Here is a 20,418-nt window from a genome sequence, read left to right as displayed (position 1 = left end):
GCTCCAGTGCACATTTTAGAAATGATATACAATTTACTCCACTGTTAATAGCACAGTGCATTACAAAGTACAGAAACAGAAATTCCCCTTATCCACTCCAAAAGATGCAATCTCCAGCAAAATGGAACATAGAGTATGCTGGCTTTTGCTGGTTGTCACAGAGATGGAGTACAGTATTAGAGAGCATAAAGGCATTTAAGTGAATTCAATTACAGAGAAAAATTGCTATAGTTTGTTTGGAACAGGGTTACACAGCAGTAGATGATATTACAGTGAAAGAACAGTGAGAAACAGCAGCATCACTTATCTCCTTTAAAGGAATATTTCTAAGTGGTTTCAGCCATAACACTGCTTTGCACATTAAGCTTTAGGTGGTATCAAACTGGAAGCAAGTTTACCAGATTGCATCTGTGAAAAAATAAAATGATAATGTGTTAGTATTTTTAAAAGGTCTGTTTTCCAATTGTATTCATGTTCAAAATAAGAAATGAAACAATTCAGGGTTTTAATTTAAAAACACATGAATTTTTTTTAATGTACACATCTGCTCTTGTGCAAAGACATTATTTGTCATTCAAGCAGCCACTTGGCCAAATGTATATTTTTGTATTAAAATAAACATAGAGAGATGTGCAAGTAACATTAAACATGATCTTTACATAGTTCTTGTTTTATTTATTAGTAATGCATGATGTTTGTGGGAAATAGGGCATTAATTCCAGGGATTACTGGGATTTTTTTCCTCTCCTCTATCTGTGTAATTGTTTTGCCTTTACTCCTATACAAGTGAAATGCAGCAATATGGAATCAGTTATATTTTGAACAGCACAGCAATAATACCAGATTTAAAATTATTGTAGTATTTGGTTTTTTTTCCAGTGTCTGTGGGTGTTAGATAATTTCTGGATTTATTTTTTTGTAGAGATTTAAGTAACAACCGAATCAGCACTCTTTCTAACCAGAGTTTCAGCAACATGACTCAGCTGCTTACCTTGTAAGTACTCCTATGTAACAGAAATTATTGAGACAAATACAATACTGAGCAATTTTATCAATGGCCTTATTAGCTACTGTGAATTTTGGCTGTGTGACTGTATAAAGAAAACAATCTTTGAACTAGAATTCTCTGCTTACAACTGTTTATTTGTGATCTTACTATACCTCTTAAAATTTAATTCTTGTTAAACTTTCAGAATTCTCAGTTACAATCGTCTCAGATGTATTCCAGCACGAACATTTGATGGCTTAAAATCACTTAGGCTGCTGTAAGTGTTCAGTTGTTTATTTGCTTATGCAAGCCGATTGACAAATAGGTTGTCTCTTCCAAGGGGCCTTACATAAGGCACAGGCTGGGGATGCTGCAGCTTTAATGTACTGTTTTTAATTATCTTTATCTTTTTAATTGCATTTTATTCCTTTAATGAATGATGTGTTTTAAATACTGTAATAGTTTGATTGTATTTTAATGCTCACTTTTTGTTTGTTTATAAAGTCCTTTTAAATTGTGAGCCACTTTGAGTCGCAATTTTGGGGGGAAAGTGGGATACTTATCATCATCATCATCATCATCATCATCATCATCATCATCATCACTATTATCATCATCCTTTTAAAATGTGAATGGGAAAATGTCACGGTAGAAAGTCCATTACAGCCATTACTGATGGAGACATGGCATGTGGAGGAATGTTGTATGGAAACCTTTTAGTTCTTTAGTTTCAATCATGAGAGGTACAGCATTGTTCTGATCTATTAAAGCAAGACATTAATACAGTTACAAGGCAATTAGAAAGGGATGTATGTCTGCCTCAAACAGAGCATTGTAACAGGCAATTTGAGGGTTTAGCATCGCCCTAACCCAGTCCAGAAACAAGCTACACTGTTGCCACCAAATAAGTAGCAGAAAAATAAAACAAGATCTTCTTAGGTTGGTAATGAAATTTTGTTTCCTCAATGTTTTTGTGCATTACATCACATAAATATACATGCTTAAATTTTAAAGCCAGTGTGGTGTCATGGTTTGAGCCTTGGACCATAACACTGGAGACCAGTGTTCAAAACCCCACTCAACCATGGAAGCCCACTGGGTGACCTTTGGAAAGTTGCATTATTTTCTTTATTTACTGTATTTATACCCTGCTCTTCAGCCAGAAAGGCTCTCAGAGCAGTTTACAGATAGACATTTCCCTGCCCTCGGGCTTACAGTCTAAAAAGACATAACACAAAAAGATAAGGGAATGGCAGTGGGAAGGGGAATAAGTTCTGCCAGGTCACCTTCCCAGAATGCCTCTTTATCAAAGCCATGAGAGGCTTTGTGATTTGGCTCAGGTGGATCCGATTCACAGGGGACCTGGGCTGTGGAGAGATTGCCCTTTTAGAGTGCATGCCATGACTTTTTAAAGGGAAAGGCTGCAGGTTACAATGTGCTTTTTCCAAACTAGATTTAGTAGTTACTTTAAGAGATTAAAAGTTGAACACAGGTATGTTTTGAGCAGAGTTTATTTTAAATAAATGCATCCAGTAAATCTTGCACAATATACAAACCAAAGTAGCAGCCATGTCACAGAACATTCATATATATGCATTCATATATAAAATGTTAATTTGAGTGTAAAGTTTTTAAATGTTTGTTTGTTTGTTTGTTTGTTTGAAATAACACTGTATTTAGCAATTAAATCATGCCCACCAGTTCTGATTGGCTGGAGTTACATATTACTTTCTGTGAATGGCTACCACTGAGAACAGACGTTTAAACTTTCCTCCTCTCTTATCTATCATATTTAATCATTCTATTGCAACTCTCCCAATTTATTTTGCTGCTGCTTGAAGGGGTGAAGAAACCCTCATGTGTTATGAGATTACATCACATGTTTACTTAATACTATGGGGTTGACAATTCTTGCAGTGGGCATGCAGCATTGATAACAAGTTCCTTCCATCTCTTAAAAACAAGGGCACAAATTCTAAGTAAATTATGAAGAGATATTTCAGGATGATTTCAAGATCATAAGGACCTGTAGTTGACAATAAATTATTGCATTTGCAAATCTGCTATGCTGAATTTGATGTCATGAAATAAAGGAGTACTTCCACATCTGTTTTAATACATAAATGTTTCTCTTTCACTTAGATCCTTACATGGCAATGACATTTCTGTTGTTCCTGAAGGTGCTTTTAATGACCTTTCAGCATTATCCCATCTGTGAGTATTCAGTCCATAACAATATTTATAGCAATAGGAAGTACGTTTTTATACCACTTATCAGTGCACTTAAGCTGTTTACAAAGTGTAAGCTAATTGTCCCCAATCATCTGGGTACTCATTTTAGTGACCTCTGAAGGATGTAAACCTTTATGTTTATTAATATAAAGCCATAGTTATGTTAATATTATGACTGGGCCACAGCCACAGCAATATTCATCTTGCCATGACAATGTGGTAGCACCTTTTCCCCAGGAGCCTGCGTGGCCTCCAGAAAAGAGCAGGAAATCATATCTATCAGGTTGTCCAGAAGGAGGTATTTGTACACCAGACTTCCAGGATGGGTTCAGTCTGGTCTGCTGTGTGGGAATATAAAAGCTGCTGCAGGAATTCAGTGCATTCTGACTCTATCGTTCCCTCCCTTTATTTAGGTATAAACATTGTTGTTAATTGGGTTGTGATGGGATGATTATTGTATTTGGGTACAATTTTAGTAGTGTGAACCTAGGACATGAAATAAAGCCACTCCAAAGTCTTTTGTGGGACTTTGGAGTGGAGGTGATGTGGGACATCCTATTTTAGAGGGTTGGGGCCTGCCTTTTCCTAGATGACAAGGGAGCCATCCAGCGGATCTTAAAATGTATTTATAACATTTCAAGTTTATATTTACAGCCCTTAATTACTGAGCATGACAGCCCCACAAACATACCATTTCAACCTGGCAGCTCTTCAACAGAAGGGCTTTTGTGACACTACAGACTGGGGGCACAGGGAAATGACATTTACAGCACTGTCTTGGTTATGGAGTACCTTGAGAGAGAAAAAAACACAGTTATAACAGGACCCCAAGGGGTTCCAGTTGCCTGTTCTTGTTCTGCCCCTGACCAGAAGCATGCTGGAGGCATCATTTTCCAGCATCTCAATATGCAATGCCTTGGAAGCCCTTTGGTTGAAACAGATTGAAACCGTAACTATAACAACAACCAAGTTCCACTGTTGTACTTACATCTATGAAGCAAGATATCTACCAGTGCCTTTAACTTATTCCACACACCCCTCAGTACTACAGATTGTTAGGATACTATTTTTTTAAAAAAGTTTCCATTAGCTTTAATTGGGTTCTCAGAGGGTCTGTTACACTCCTCCAAGTGAGATCGTTGCTTTTTCAGTTCCCACCTTGATGACATTCATTCTAGATGAAAATCAGCAGAAAATGGTTTTATTTTAAGACTTTATCAAGTACAACAAAGACTTTAAAATATTATAAACAGTGTAAACCCTATAATTTTAAGACAAAAAAAATCATGGGGGGGGGGGGGGAGTTGCTGAGATTTCATTCTGACCAGGCCATTATTCATTCTAAGGCTGAAGATTTTCCCCATGTTTGCTCTTCCCAACCTGATTTTCCCCAGCAACTGTATTTCCCCTAACCTTGTTGCCCAGACCATCACATTAGTACCGTAGGGTGGGGGGGGGAGTTTCAAAACATTGTATTTCCTTACAAATTTTCATTTAACTTTGTATAGTTAAGCCTATTACCTTTTGAGACAATGGCTTACTCCAAGGTTCCCATGGAGCTCATGTTGAACGAAACCTTCCTTTTGCTACAGTTTTTAAAACAGTTAGAACAGTAGTAATAGCACTGGAGTATTTTCCACTACGTCTTCAACCTTTTGAAGTAGTTGCTCTCTGTTTCTGCTCTGCAGTGCCATTGGGGCAAATCCACTTCACTGTGACTGTAACATGCAATGGTTGTCTGACTGGGTCAAGTCAGAATACAAAGAACCAGGTATAGCCCGGTGTGCAGGTCCTGGGGAAATGGCTGACAAGCTGCTTCTTACCACTCCATCTAAAAAATTTACATGTCAAGGTATGTGTTTTTGTTTTTGTTTTGTCTTTTTTAAATGTCACGTTCAAGTAAATGTAGGTACAGGGAGCCCTTGGTATCCATTGGGATTTGGTTCCTGGACCCCCCATGGATATCAAAATCTGCAGATGCTCATGTCCCATTAAATACAATGGCATAGTGAAATGGTGTCCCTTTTCTAAAATATCAAATTCAAGATTGGCTTTTTTGGAGTTTATATACTTTTAAAAATATTTTTAAGCCTTGGATGACTGAATCTGTGGATAAAGATTCCATGGATATGGAGAGCCAACTGTATTTCAGAACAGAACAGTTAATTAGAAAGATGGTTGCTTTGGATATTAATGGATCAACACACTATGCTCCCACTGCATACAGATAAAAGAACAGTATTTAGTATTTGTATCCAATGTGTTAACATCTAGTTTCTTAGTGTTGACAACTGGCAAAGCGTCTCCAGTTGTTTTGAGAAGGGTAAGATATTGCTGATGTATATGTTATGTTCTCTACAAATCAAGTCCATTACCCACATTGTATATTGGTAATCCCACAGCTGGCAAGAACTCTAGGCTTACTGAGTGTACTTGTATATTGCTCTGTTTAGCATAAGAAGCTTATAGCATTCAGACTTTAACCTTTGTATTATTAAATTTAATTATACTTAGGACTGTAATATGTGAAGTACCACTAATACATAATGTTTTGACCGTTGTTTCACTTGTATTTGTTTCACTTTATTAAAAACAACAAGTGTAAACCATTCTGTCCGTTAGAATTGATGTCCTTGGGATAAGACAATTTCTCCAAAAAATTTACAGATTACTGCTTGGTATCCTGCTTTTATTTTTGTCTTTAACGGTAGGACCTGTTGGTAACTATAACTGCAAGTGGTTAACTCATTATGTGTGCACATTCTTTACTTCTGCCTTGTCTTGCACACAAGCCCAGAATTAAAAATGAAAAATACTATGATCAAGGTTGGCAGTATATAGCTTCATGCAGTTGAAAATAACATGACCAAGGAGGCTTTTCACACTACACATTTATAAAAGAATTATTCATTTTAATTGCCATGGCAGTATCCTATGGAATTCCAAGGCATGTAGTTTAGTGAGGCACTAAACCTCTCTGGCAGAGAATTCTAAGTAACCTTCCTAAACTGCAGATCTGAGGATTCAACCATGGTAGTTAAAGTGAAGCTATAATCTGTCATGTGAATGGGCCCCAGGTTAAATAAATTTCTAAGTTGTTTTTCTGATCCATAAAACTGCAATGTGGTTTGTTTGTTTGTTTGTTTGTTGTGTTATATTTATATTCAATTTCATTTATTTCCAAAAGTCAGTGGTCATGTGCACAGTTTTTTCCTCCTTTTAGCTTCAAACAATGATGTGAGATAGGCCAAGATGAGACATGTCACTCGGTTACTTTTCTGGTTCAGCTGGGGCTTGAACATGGATTTCCCAGGTCCCAGTCCATCTCTCTAACGCCTACTGCACACTGGCTCTTACAAATTATGCATTAGAAATACTGTAAATGGAGAGCATATTTGCACTGATGTTTTCTTCCCAAGAATATTTGCCAGCTTCCATTTACAATATTTCGTATGAGCATGTCACATCTAATAGTTTTTTATTTATTCTTTAACTTTTATCATTTCACAATTCACACCCTGCTTCTAGAGATTCCAGGTCCTTGTGGTTTTCTTATACCAGGTAAGACTGTAAAGTGCCCCAAACTGGATTTAAGGCAAACCTTCTGACTTTCCCTACATGTTTTCAAGCAGTTTTTCCTCAATGGCATGCATGTTGTTGGTCTTTCCCCTCTTTGCTTGCATAATTTTAATAAGTATTTCTTTGTATTTCTTGGCATCCTAAATAACCCTTTGTTGTTTTACAGTTGTAAATTATTTACCCTTTCAAATGATTCTTGTTACCACAACTTAATTGTTACAATCTTGCAGCCAAGCTTTCCTACCCTACCCCTTCATTATATTGGAAGCTTTAGTGTTTGTATTGACGAATCTTCCAATTCCTTAACTACTTGCTTTCATTCTCTAAATTTGTTTATTTCCTGCTGTCTTTCCCTGCTACTTATTCCTTGACTATCACCTTCCTTTTGAACAAACAGGCATCAGCCTAGAGCCACTCACATAGCATGTTATTGTGTAAGCATAGTGGAGGTGGATACAAATGCATATTTCTTTACTACCATAAGAACTGGCCCAGATAAGAATGATACTGTTGATACCATAGCCCACATTGCCATGACATTCAGTCCTTCTCTGCTGCTGCCATTCTAGTCTGTTCTCTTGTTTGCATGCCATTTTAGATTCTTCGACCAGGTCTTTCAGTTCCATCATTAGGGTTGGACTTCTTTTCCTCTTTGGTCTGCTCCTTGACCTCTCCAAACCCATCTCTTTCTGCACCTGCCATTTACATTATACTGAAGATTTGTGAATGAGGACTGAAGTAAACATTGGTTGCAACTCTCTTCTTTGACTAATGTTTTCTTGAACCAAGCAACTGTGTTCTCACTGACTATGTGAACAATATTTGTTGTCATCTCTTTCAGCATTGTCATGTTCATAAAACGTATCTCCATACAATTGTCTCTAGCATTTTCATTGAATAGAAGGTGATAAGCTTCAGTTTACATTCTCCACATTTGTTCTCTCTCTTTCTTCTCCTATTCTGTTACTAGTTTTTCTTTGTCCTTGTGTTAATAATCTTTCTTTTCTTTTCCTTCACTTCCAATACTAATTAATTCCCTTTACAGCAGATTTTCTCTAAAATTTTGAATAAGCTCTCTTTAACTCATTACTACTTCTTCTCTAGACAACAAATACTGCATTCTTGGGCCAGCACTAACTTTGTCTCAGTTCATAAGTCCCTCCTATTTTCTTTCAATTTGCATTCAGACTGAAGGCAGTATGTATTTAATCTCTGTTGCCTTAATTCTGTTTTCCAGTATTTTTCTAGATCTCCTTCCAAGCAACCTTTAATCTATTCCACACTGTGGTTATTACCAAGATTACCAATTACCTTTTACTTTGATGACTATCTCAATTCCTGTCAACCCTTTCCTTTTGTTGGATAATGTTAATAATTGATCTGTTAAAATCCTTCTTCATAGTACTTTTATTATGTAACTTTTCCCTGGTTTTCTTCACTCTCTTTGCAACAGGCCTTGTTCCTGTATTTTGCTTTTGTATAGATCCTTCTCAGTTCTGTTTTGAACTCTCCACTTATCTCAGGACCTAATCGCATATAGGACTTCCTAGCCTACTTCTCTAACCCAGATTTTTCACCATTTGCCTTGTTCAATGCATCGAACTGCTTTCCTTACAATTTCTCCAGCAGTGCCCCAAGCCCTTTAGAAATCTTCATTTGTAACCGTCAGAAACACTATGATCTTCTTTATCTTTCTTTGTACAGTGGTGGGGTTTTCTTTTGATCATGCAGAAACATTAATTAACCATTTTGGCCCATGTCTATATCTGAAGATCTCATGGTGGAATCCATTCAATAAAAGAGCTTTAAAGGGTTTTTTAAGCAGCTGAAACAGTTTAAAACAATTCAGCATAATTAAAATAAAATCTTACAAGCTAATTCAGTATTTACACAGTCACTGTGATAAACAAATTCCAAAATCCTAGATAAACAGCCAGATTTTAACTTGGTGTCAAAATGATGCTAACATTGGCTCCAGTCAAAGGAAAGTAAAGCACAACTAGAGTGCCTGATGCAGATCTTCCCGGCGATCATTTCCTCAAGTATGAGTTGTGGAGGGCTCACAACTGGCAGACTGATAAATAGGACAGACTTGCTTTTCATAATTGGCAGAGGGTTCTCTTAATACTGATCTAAATGCTGTGTATAACATTGTCACCACATTTTGGTATGCATTGCTGGTGTGTATTGTATTGTCACTACTAGCAGACAGTAACAAAGACTTAAAACAATTGCTAAAGGAAGTCAAAGAGAAAAGTGCTAAGACAGGCTTAATGCTGAGCATTAAGAAAACGAAAATAATGGGTACGGAAAATTTACATAATTCAGTTTAGATGATGAAGAAACATAAATAGTAAAAGAGTTCTCCTACCTTGAATCAATCAATGATGAGAGTGGAGATTGCAGTCAGAAAATCAGAAGAAGACTGGTACTCGGAAGGGCAGCTATGAAAGAACTAGACAAGATCCTAAAGTGCAAAAATATAAAACTTAACACTAAAGTCAGGATAATTCAAGCCATAATATTCCCCATCACCATATCCAGATGTGAAGGCTAGACAGTGAAAAATGCTTACAGAAAGAAAATCAATTCATGTGAGATGTGTTGCTGAAGAAGATTTCTGAGAATACTATGGATGGCCAGAAAGACAAACGAGTCCCAGAACAGATCAGGCCTGAACTCTCACTGGAAGCCAAGATGACCAAACTGAGACTGTCACATTTTGGCCACATCATAAGAATGAATGACTCTTTAGAAAAGTCTAGAAAAGGCAGCAGTAGAAAGAGAGGAAGACTGCATACTATATGGCAGAGTCAATCAGGGAAGCCACAGCCTGGAGCAATGCAGGATCTGAGCAGAACAGTTGAAGACAGGGGTCTCATTGATAGTCAACTCAAAAGCAGTTAACAACAACTGTGTTGTCACAATTGTGCATAGCTATGGGAATTGATATTCTCTTAAACCACATATTGCTTCATGACAATGTAGGGTTAAAATACAACTGACATCAAATACCTTGAATTTTTAGTCAATATTGGGACTGCTAAAGTCCCATCAAAAAGCTACTGATATCAATGAGAGTTCCATTCACACATCCTCCCAGAAGCAGTTTTTGTCAGAACTATGGCAACAGTAAAACAGTTAAACCCTCTTCCCTTATACTGGGTGACCTTGGGCAAGCCACAATCTCAGGCTCAGAGAAAGGCAAGGGCAGCCCCCCTCTGAACATTTCTTGGCAAACTTACTTACATGCATTTCATTGATTCAGTGTCTCTATTCTGAGACTAATACATTGGATTTAGCCCATTGTTCCTACAGTATTCTGTCATTGTGTGGAGATAGCAGCCCTTTCCTTGATGTTAGCAGTAACAGGTCCTTCAGGCAAACTAGTCTTGTCTGTAGTCTCAGCCTAATGTTTGTTCCACAAAACCTACAGATACTTGGAACAAGTATCTTTTAGCTTCCATATAATATAGACATTGAAGCAGGCAGTATCCACCGTATGTGGGGAAAAAAGACTTGCCAACCCACCATGGAACTAAAGAGTCCAGACACACACACAAAAATGGGTTGAATAAGGGCCATTTTATTAGCATATTGACCTATTTAACTGTGGCGAACTCTGTGAGGAGCAAAAGGGAGGGCAGCCTGGGTCTCCCCCAGATCTCCAGTTCTCCCAGACAAACACCAGAGCCCATGGACAACCCAATATCTGAGCTGCTTCCCAGCCATCCCACTGGTGGAAGGCAAACCTGGGGAATCCGTCCACCAAGTCCCATGACTTAAAGTGAGGACACAGCCCCCAGACCTGTCTTAAGAGTAGTTTCCTTCCCCACCCCACCTCCAGGTGCCGTGACTTAAAGAGGCAGGTCCAGAGTCCTCCCCTTCACCAAATGGATGCCAGAGGTGTTCACCATAATCCCCCCCGCTACCTGCCAAGTGGCCCCATATTTACAACCCCACCATACACCAATTATCAATTTTCCCAGCAAACTTCCAATGTGTATTTGGAAGTAAATACAGAGATAATTTGGTGACAGACCCATTACTATTTTTAGTTTTAATACAGTAAAGACTTTCTGCACTATCATGCACTGAAAAATCAGAATGCCTATCTTTCCATTCTTTGTCACATAAGTTGCACATAACTTGTCTTAAAAAGGACAGTGCCCCTTTTGAGAAGTCTGTATTCATCAGCAAGAAGCTGTGGGAAAACATCTAATTTCTTTCTTTTTTTTAATGACCCAACCAGAGGATCAGGAGAAGGTGGTGACTTAACAATTCCCTGTCTAGTAGTGCACCGGTGAAGCAACATCAAAAGCAATCATAGCTGTGCTGGTGTGTGAAATAGAAAAAGAAATACAACATCCAGGGGTGGACAATAGGTTTATTAGGATCAACCGAAATGTACTCTGTTTATGGCACTTCTTGGTTAATCCAAATAAAGGTATTGTCCAACTTTTGTAGAAATATCAGTTGAACACTCTATGAATGTATTAGTTTCTTGATCACAGTTTGATCGAAGTTTTGAGCCACTGAGGCACCTTCTTCCTTCCCCATACATATGTCCAGGTCATAAATATATGAAATTGTATGCCATACTTGGTGTGTTCAATTATCATATACGGTCTTGTTGGACATCTCCCTCTTAATGGTGTGAGTCGTTTATCAGTTGTAACTTATGATATTTGAATTACAGACTTCAGAGATCATGTCTTAATATTAGGCTACACAAACCCAATTGGAATCTATTGTTTTGTGTATATATAGCAAGATTGGCAGGCTGATCAGGCTGGTATTCATCCAAAATAAAAGACAACCAGTGTTCTCTCATATTGCCTAAGCATTGACAGGTTGTGCAAGTAGAGCCTCGGAAACGTTGTTCTAGTCAAAGACTGCTGACTCAGTCTAAATAGAAACATGTGTGATACGAATAATGACAGGCCTGTGTTGCTGACTATGAATTTATGTTTATTTGAAGGTCCAGTGGATATCAGTATTCTTGCCAAATGTAGTCCCTGCTTATCAAATCCATGCAAAAATGATGGAACCTGTAATAATGATGCTGTAGATTTCTACAGATGCTCTTGTCCCTATGGTTTCAAGGTATGGAAAAATATAAGAAGCTGGTTTGTTTTATTTGAATTTTTTATGAGCCAGTTTTATGAACAAGCCCTCACATTGTTTTACATTGTATCAATAGACTGCAAGTATCAATAGATTGAAGAAATATATAATATTTCCTGTTACCAGTTTGCTTTCCTTCTACACAATCTCACTTTTTTGTTGTTTTATTCCTAGGGCCAAGACTGTGATGTTCCAATTCATGCCTGCATTAGCAACCCTTGTAAACAAGGGGGGACTTGTCACTTAAAAGAAGGTGAAAAGGATGGATTTTGGTAAGTTTTTTTAAAAAGAAAAAAATAGACGCCCAGAAGTGATGTCCTACTGAGTTTGAAAGACTTGTTGAACATACCCCCCCCCCAAAAAAAAAACAGGGGGAGGAAGTCTGTGTATGCTATTAATCTTTGATCTCATAAAGTAATGAGACGAAGTGATGTGTATTGATAAGCACAAACACACAGTGCCAGTTCTTTCAAGGTTTCTGTAGCATTCAGGAAACCAAGTAACATCAATGAGCTTAGTGTGCCCTGAAAGTTTTTCTTTTTTTAAAATACGTTGTTATTAGTCAAGGCATAACAGGGCAAGACATCGTGGTGTTGACTCTATTATGCTAATTAATAGCTAGCTAAATCCCTGCTGAAAAGTCTCACAATTCAGCTGTTGTTCTGTGTGTTATATCAACAGACAGCCTGTAAATGATCAGATGTAAATCCCAGAGAAACAGAAAATTAATGATTCATTGCCAAACCAGCATGCCAGTAGATAAACATGCTGTGAGCATTTTTAATCTAGAGTTATTTAATCACACAGTACAAGTGCCCCAGATGTAACTCATGAATTATGAAATAGTGTTCTTTAATAAGTGGATCCAATAATTTCAAATAAGAATGCTGATCCATTCTTCTCACTGGTTAGAGACACTCTTGATTCCTGCTATTCATTAAGAAATTATCCTCCTTTTTTAAAATTCTGACCAAAGGTTGAATTGTTTTCTGTTTGAAATTAATATGAAACATTTTAAGAGACTAGCAAATTAGTGTTTTAATCACAGTTTCAGAGAACTTAAATTAATAAGAAGCACTCCAGAACACACTGTTTCAGTGGAGCGTATGCAGGACAAATTAATAAGGGTACCTTGAATATTAGCTAATCTTGTTGTTCAGCTATAAATGCATATTGTCACTAGCACCCACACCCACCCACAAATAAATAATACAACCCCTGTCACACATAAACAAAATTCCTTAAGTACAAGGTTTCGGCACTATATATGTGTATAAGTATATGTGAATATACATTCATTCCTTAATGGGCTACAACTTTTGAAAGTCCTGCTTAGATGAACTAAGGAATTGCAGAACCAGTTCTAATGGTGGCTGTGCAAGAGGTGAAACAGTGTTGCTACTTAAAGTACACTACAGTGGTGCCTCGGGTTACGAAATTAATTCGTTCCGCGGCCGCTTTCGTAACCCGAAAAGCCTTCGTAAGCCGAATTGCCATAGGCGCTAATGGGGAAAAGCCGCGATTCCGTGCGAAAAAGCCGAAAAAAGCACCAAAAGTTTTTTCGTAACCCGAAAAAACATTCGTAACCCGGAACAATAATTCCCTATGGGATTTTTTCGTATCCCGAAAATTTCGTAACCTGGGTATTTCGTATCCCGAGGTACCACTGTATTTGCTATTTGCTTCAGATTTTTAGTAGTTTTAGACTCCTTCCATTCTGAACTATGTTTGTGAACAATTCCTGTGTTTAACAGTTCTAGTAGTAATGTGAAAAATAGCAGCAAAGCTGCTAAGTGACACAAATGGATGATAAAATGCCCAGATGATGATAATGAGGTGGTGGTGGTGGTGGTGGTGGTGGTGATGAATCTGCCTTTCTCCCAAAATTGGAACTCAAGGCACCTGACAATTTTTAAAAAATGAATCACAAAATTTGAAGGGCTTATTTTTCCAAATTTTGGCAAATTCTTCAAAAATGAACTGAAACAAATGTCTCCCATCCACATCAACCAAATCCCATAGGTATGTCTAATAGATATATTGAATATCCAAACCAGTGTATTCAGTCCAATAGATCCAATAGCTCCAGCATGCAGAATGCCATGTTGTACTTGCCTGCCATACATATCTGTCAATTTTAAATCACTCCTAGTTGTTGTTTTTTTTAAAAAATCTCACATTGTTTCCATTTCATACATGGAAAAATTTACACGTTTAGAGAAAAATCTTAGATAAATTATACAAAATTAAATTTGTACCCATACTTCTTTGGATCCATCTTTGTCTAGATATTTCTGTAGTTGAATGCTGTGGAAGCTTCCAAAGTCTTCTTTCGTAGGATGATTAATGGTTGCTATTCCTTGCAGTAATGGGGGATCACTTAAACAGATGACTGGAGAACAGGGTATTTTTCTCTTTACTGACAGAAAAAAATGAAGTAGCATCCACACATAACAATATAGTGCATAATTTATCATTGCTAGGAGGTATTCAGCAACTGTGCACAGTTGGCCCCTCTCCCCTGTTATCCTTTCTATAGGAGCAAATTAGGTAGAAGATTACATATAATGTTTGCACTACAGATTCCCCAGTCCTTGTCTAGCAAAAGGAATGACTGGCTAGATTAAAAATTCTTGCTTTCAGGGTTTTTTAATCCTAGTAATCTTGAAACAGGTGGTTTCATTCCTAAAGAACCATTCCTAAAGCAATTGGGTGTAGATTTTAGCAGTGGCAAGTTGATTGCAAAAATAAATAAATAAATAAAAAACATTTTGGACAGGGACAGATTTGTATGGCAGTAGCATCACTGGGCGGATTCAGGGATTTCAGAGCACACCAGGTGGCACCTCACAGAACGTGGCATCCTCCCATTTTGGTGGAGGGGTGAGCACACCCCTCTTGGCTTTTTCACCAGCCCAGTTCCCTGCCTAGGGATGTGGTGGCCAAGGTGGCAGGGCAGGCCACTTCTGTTCCCCCCAGCAGCCTCCCCCTACACTGGGTGTCACCAAATCCGGTGACACCACTGGCAGGGAGCTTGAAGATGTGGTAGTCATGAAACTGCTGGTATTCTTGGATGAAACTGGTTATCCTGCTTACTTTTTAACTGACTTCAGATCTGGATTTGGAACCAAGATACTGTCAATCACCTTGGGGTGACCTTTCCTGGGAAAATTGCTTGAGTGATTTATCCTGGGCTTCTCAGCAGCTATCAGTTCCATCAACTGTAGTATCATTCTCAATACGTCCAGACTGGGTACTAAATTTCACTGTATTTTTTAATCCTATTTGAATGAACCATTTCAGGAACTGGTACTGGGTAACTACTGTTTAGCCTGATGGCACTTACAGTACATTACAGAATCAAACAAAATCATTTGATTCCTTATGTTGCTTAACACTTTCCTCAAACCTCTGAATGAAGATTATGCAGAGGTTTTGAGTAAGGAGAAGTATCATTTCACAACTTCTGGAAGTATTAAGTTACTGTGTGGATTGAGTAATTCCAAAGTTATGACCAATAAACTAAAACTTCTTTCCAACAGGAGGGAAAAACTGTTAGTTGATGTTGTCCATCCTGATCTGAATGGGACAATATTTTCTTGGAGCAATCAACTGTATCCTCTGGGGATGTTTGCTAATTATCTAGCCTTGTCACTGGATATCCAAGTGCCACCTTTGACAAGGAGCACTGTTCACTGCTTAAGGTTGGGGTAGAAACAAGATATTTTAATTTACTATAAGTACCGGTGCCTTTGAAATAGCTCAGAAACTGAAATAACTTAATAGAACCTGATGATGGCAACACATCATGCTAGTTCTTAAAAGGCTAGCCAATCCATTTCCAAGTAAATTTAAAAGTGCTGATGCCTATATTTAAAGCCCTAAATGTCTTGGCACCTGGGAATCTTAAGCACCATCTCCTCACAGTTGAACCTATTTGAATACTGAAGTAACCTCCAGACTTTAAGAAGGGGTGTTAATTCAGAATGCCTTCTTGTTTGTGCTGGATTAGAATGCCCCACCTCCAGGGCATGGAGACTTGCCTGGTACCAAATCTAATGTCATTCTGACATTTTGTATGGCAGTGTGCAAATCCTTAGACAGAGATAAATACCACATGTGACTAATTCACTAGGGCCAGGTTCTTGCTAATGCAGTAAAGCTATATCTGAACTGTAACACGATAGAATATAGGTGCAGAGTCACATGGTTGAATGTTCAAACACTTTGGCCTCCAGGTTTCCTGTATGCTCTTCTTTCTCTACCTCCTCAGCTGAAGGATTCTGAGAAAGATCAGGACAGAGTGAACATTGGTGGTGCCAGTTACTTGCACTACTTATGTTACTTCTTACTTCTTTTGTGGTTTCTACTTCTTACTTTTTTTTTTAAGATGAGAAAGAGGTATTCTGTTAGGCGAGCTCTAACCACACCAGTAAAGTCTAGTCCTCAGAACTTGGTCAAAGACACAGAACTGCAGTATGGATCTGATTAAAGGCAAGAAAAGAAAAAAAAATTCAAAGTAGCCAGTAGAAAAATGGTTAGAGACATTTTTCCTGGTGGTATGAAATGTTCACCTTCTGGCAAAAGGAAGATCTGAATTACAGTTTGTTAAAAAAAAAAAAGCTTGAAAAGGTTGGGAAAAAACACACAAAGGCCTGTTACAGACTGCCAAAATAAAGCTGCTTCGGGTCTCTTTGGAGGTATGCTGTTTAAATGATGCATGCATCCTAAGAATCCGGAAGCTGCACCAAAGCTGCACTCCAGTGCTTAGGAATGGAGTGTGGCTTTGGCACGACCTCCGGACTCTTAGGACCCATGCATCATTTAAATGGCATACCTCCAAAGAGACCTGAAGCAGCTTTATTTTGGCAGTCTGTAACAGGCCAAAGATTCTGGTTCTATATTTGGCTTATAGCTTTGTTGACAAGTTAGTGTGCTCTTTTCATTTACAGGTGTGCCTGTCCTGATGGATTTGAAGGGGAAAACTGTGAAGTGAATATTGACGATTGTGAAGATAATGATTGTGAAAATAATTCTACCTGTATAGATGGAATTAACAACTATACTTGCCTTTGTGCACCTGAATACACAGGTAGGAAAAAAGAAAATAAAACTTATCAGTAACTTATCAGTGTCTCTCTAAAGATATGCCTTTGATTTGCTTTTCTTTTAGTCCAATTGGCATAATGATTCTTTTTAATATATTTTAGGATTCTGTTCATTTAGCTCTTCATTTTGCTGACATGTCTGGCATTTAAAAATACTGCTTGGTAAGAAGATGCATATCTTGTATGACAAATGTAAAATACTGAAGTAGGAAAAGCCCTCTTTTCGACAAATTTATGGTTGAACACATAGCACTGGAAATATTTAAGATCTAATTCTCAGAAACAGGCATGATCAAAATAAGCCATTTTGAGTGTGTTGCTTGACACATGAATTCACTCCAGATTTTCACACACTGGAGTTCTTCTGCATGAATTGTATCCTCCGTTTCAAACACTGCACAAGTTTAAAGGTTTATTTTATAGTTTAGGGTTGTGAACAGGATACTTTAAGAAAAGTGGAAATAAAAATGACATTTGCTGACCTGGTGAACTGTGGCTAACATGTGTCATTTGAAGATGTCCATGTTCAAAAGTCAGCAGGTGGAGCAATGGAGTCAGAAAAGAAACATAGAGATCCAATCAGTGTGTTCTTATCAAATCAACTGATCCAACACAGATTTCGAAGAGCACAAAGGTCTTCTGGCCAATCAGCTGGCATGCTAGTGTCAAGGCTGGGATGACAAACAATTGGCCTAGATCACTACTGTTCTACCCCCACTTTTCATTGATGATTAGAAGTGTTGTGGTGCTGGTATACTGATAAGATAAGAAATATCTTGTTTTTATTTTACTGTGGAGTTTGGGTATGGAGAAAGAAGATAAGCTGTATCAAAGAAGAACTTTATTTTATTTTATTTTATTTTATTTTATTTTATTTTATTTGGTATAGAGATAAGAAAAAATACTGAAACATTGCAAGCTCGGGTTGTTTTGTGTTTGGCAAAAGAAACTATATTCCTAATTTTTTTTATTCACCCCATACATATCACAAAATCCAAGGATCAAATAGATATAAAGTTTGTCTAAAACTTTTTAAGCACTATCTTTTAACAAGTTTATAATTTACTTTTCCTGGTAATAGACTTATTGAAAGCCTTAGACTCTATATCCATTCCTACCCTCCAACTTGGATGCTAGGAAAGAACCCAACTCTCTTGAATGCTGTGGCTTTGTAACTTCTTGCTTGCTTTCCCAAGCAAAGCTAAAGGATAGATCAGTACAATTGTCTGCCAATGCCAAACATTTTATCACCCATGTAGAGCCACTTTATTTATACTGAGTGGAGGAAAAGCTATCAGACTCCATCCAAGATAACAGAGAAGAGATCAAGGTATAAGCTTGCTTAGTTGCAGATAACTCTAAAACAAGGTTGGCAAACACATACTGTGGGCTGTACACAGTTCCCAGTATGACCCCAACACACCATTGTTTGAATCTGTATTGTCACTATTTACTTTATAAAGCAATTGTGTCCTGTGTAGGACATGGAAAGCAATTTCAACATGTTGGCAGTTCAGAGCTATTTGGAATTGGGAAAGGTTGTCAGGAGCAGCTGCATGAATGCTCCCCTTCAGACAATAAAGCAGATCCAAGACATAAAGTCAAACAGAAAGTTTATTGACAGTAAAGAAAACATCACAGGCAGGCCCTGCCCGGCTTTAGTGTTACAAATCCCTCCTGGGCATTTATAGTGTATTTTCACAATCTCTCCTCCCAAGTTCATGGATCCATACAATTGGTTGGTTTGATTCAGAACTTCTCGCACTTGATTCATTCCCATGACATAGATGGTAACTGCCACATGTTCATAACACCAGATGATACACTTAGAAGATTGCACCATTCCTACATTCCTTAGACACAATAACTTTGAAACTGTTATGCCTGGTTCTGTGCGCACCCTGGTACATTTCTTCCCTCTGCCTGGGAGTCCATATACAACATTTATTAACAATACATTTCACTTATATTTTAAACATCTATTATTAAAATACTACCTTTTAAACTGTAGGCTAATCTAACAATCCAAACAATAACAATCTCATCAACAATGTCCTTAATCAACCTTTTATCATATTATATATCTTTAACAAACTACCCTCCAAACAAGCCCTTTAAGTGCATCCAGTAATATGTCCATATATCTTACAAGGCCCCTTATGGTTTGGTTATAATCAAACAAATCAAATCAAATCATAAACCATATTATAGCTCCATAACAAATAACACATCAATATTATTCTATTATAATAATCACTTTTATAAACTATATTATGAGTATACTTATAGTTATTCCTTAGCACAATGTCTACCAGATTTATCTATTTCCCATCTAAAGCTCTCCAAACCTAAAGCTCTCACGTAAAATTTCCTACGCATTCCTTAGCTTCTGTTGCAGCAACTTGCTCAGTTTAAAAGCTTGTAAACCCTTACTGATAAATACCTTATTCAAACTGTTAATATATTTTCATAACATAACCCATCACTCATGGCTTGACAAAACAGGCCTGGCCAAGTCAGCTGTCCCAAGACTGTTTATAGTCCAGCATGTCCACCCTCGGCATAAAGGTGATATTGAAAACCATATGAACTGATGAAGTTACCTAAAGATAAGGTGTATAAAGGGAGTAACAAAATGGAGCTTTGTGGAATGCAAGTGACAAAAAAGAAAAGAAAAGAAGAAGAAGAAGAAGATACCTGACCTTCAGCTATTAACAACAAATGACTGATCTGAAAGATATGATCTGAACCAACTAAGGACTAAATTAGTAAATCCTATGTCGTGGAGCAGAACAAATCAAAAGATCATGACCAACTGTATAAAAAGTTGCAGAAAGATCGAGAGGAATAAGAACTGAATATAGGCCTTTAGATTTGGTCTGGAGAAGATCATCTGTAATTTTCAAAAGGGTGGTCTCGGTGGAGTGCAGAGGATGCAAACCAGATTGAAAAGCATCCATAACAAAATTATTAGAAAGAAACTCAAGACAGTGTACGTAAACAGCACTTTCCAGAACCTTAGAGAAAAAAAGGTAACAATGAAATAGGATGATGTTAGAATTTATTTTCTGTTTGCCTGTGCATTTTTTTTTTGCATGGAATAAGTTCTGAAATGTGGGTAGGTGTTTTTTTAAATGGCACTTTTTAATGACTTTCTGAAAGTAGGAGGGAAAAAAGTTAAAATAATTTGTTCTTTCCTATAAGAATGAAATTTATGACGATTTACTTCCTTAGCCTTTAGCCCCTGAACATTCCTTTTCAACTTTCTTTTTACTAGTCCCCTCATTTTAGCAGTGTCAAAGGTAATTCTTTTGGCTTTACTTTGCAATTTTCAAATTAAATAAAATGAAATCTGATATATTGTGGTCACTGTTTCTATTGAGT

The 20,418-nt window shown here is 37.4% G+C and overlaps 1 protein-coding gene across 9 annotated transcripts in view; it reads left to right on the top strand.

The window, feature by feature from the left end:
* SLIT2 (slit guidance ligand 2) overlaps nucleotides 1–20,418 on the top strand; it is a 260,613-nt gene that overhangs the window by 213,115 nt on the left and 27,080 nt on the right. For 8 of the 9 annotated variants that reach the window (XM_089524744.1, XM_089524738.1, XM_089524741.1 and 5 more), the window contains 7 exons: nucleotides 923–994; nucleotides 1,194–1,265; nucleotides 3,131–3,202; nucleotides 4,909–5,072; nucleotides 11,781–11,905; nucleotides 12,101–12,198; nucleotides 16,879–17,018. In XM_089524744.1, the coding sequence (XP_089380870.1) occupies nucleotides 923–994; nucleotides 1,194–1,265; nucleotides 3,131–3,202; nucleotides 4,909–5,072; nucleotides 11,781–11,905; nucleotides 12,101–12,198; nucleotides 16,879–17,018 (743 nt within the window). Of the gene's footprint in view, nucleotides 1–922; nucleotides 995–1,193; nucleotides 1,266–3,130; nucleotides 3,203–4,908; nucleotides 5,073–6,748; nucleotides 6,782–11,780; nucleotides 11,906–12,100; nucleotides 12,199–16,878; nucleotides 17,019–20,418 lie in introns of all 9 variants that reach the window. The other variant, XM_089524746.1, reaches the window with a different exon arrangement.

The sequence above is a fragment of the Sceloporus occidentalis genome, unplaced genomic scaffold (assembly GCF_023333645.1).
Source record: "Sceloporus occidentalis isolate IW3139 unplaced genomic scaffold, rSceOcc1.0.p SCAF_5, whole genome shotgun sequence".
Taxonomy (NCBI): Eukaryota; Metazoa; Chordata; class Lepidosauria; order Squamata; family Phrynosomatidae; genus Sceloporus; species Sceloporus occidentalis.
This window is presented reverse-complemented; position numbering and strand designations above follow the sequence as displayed.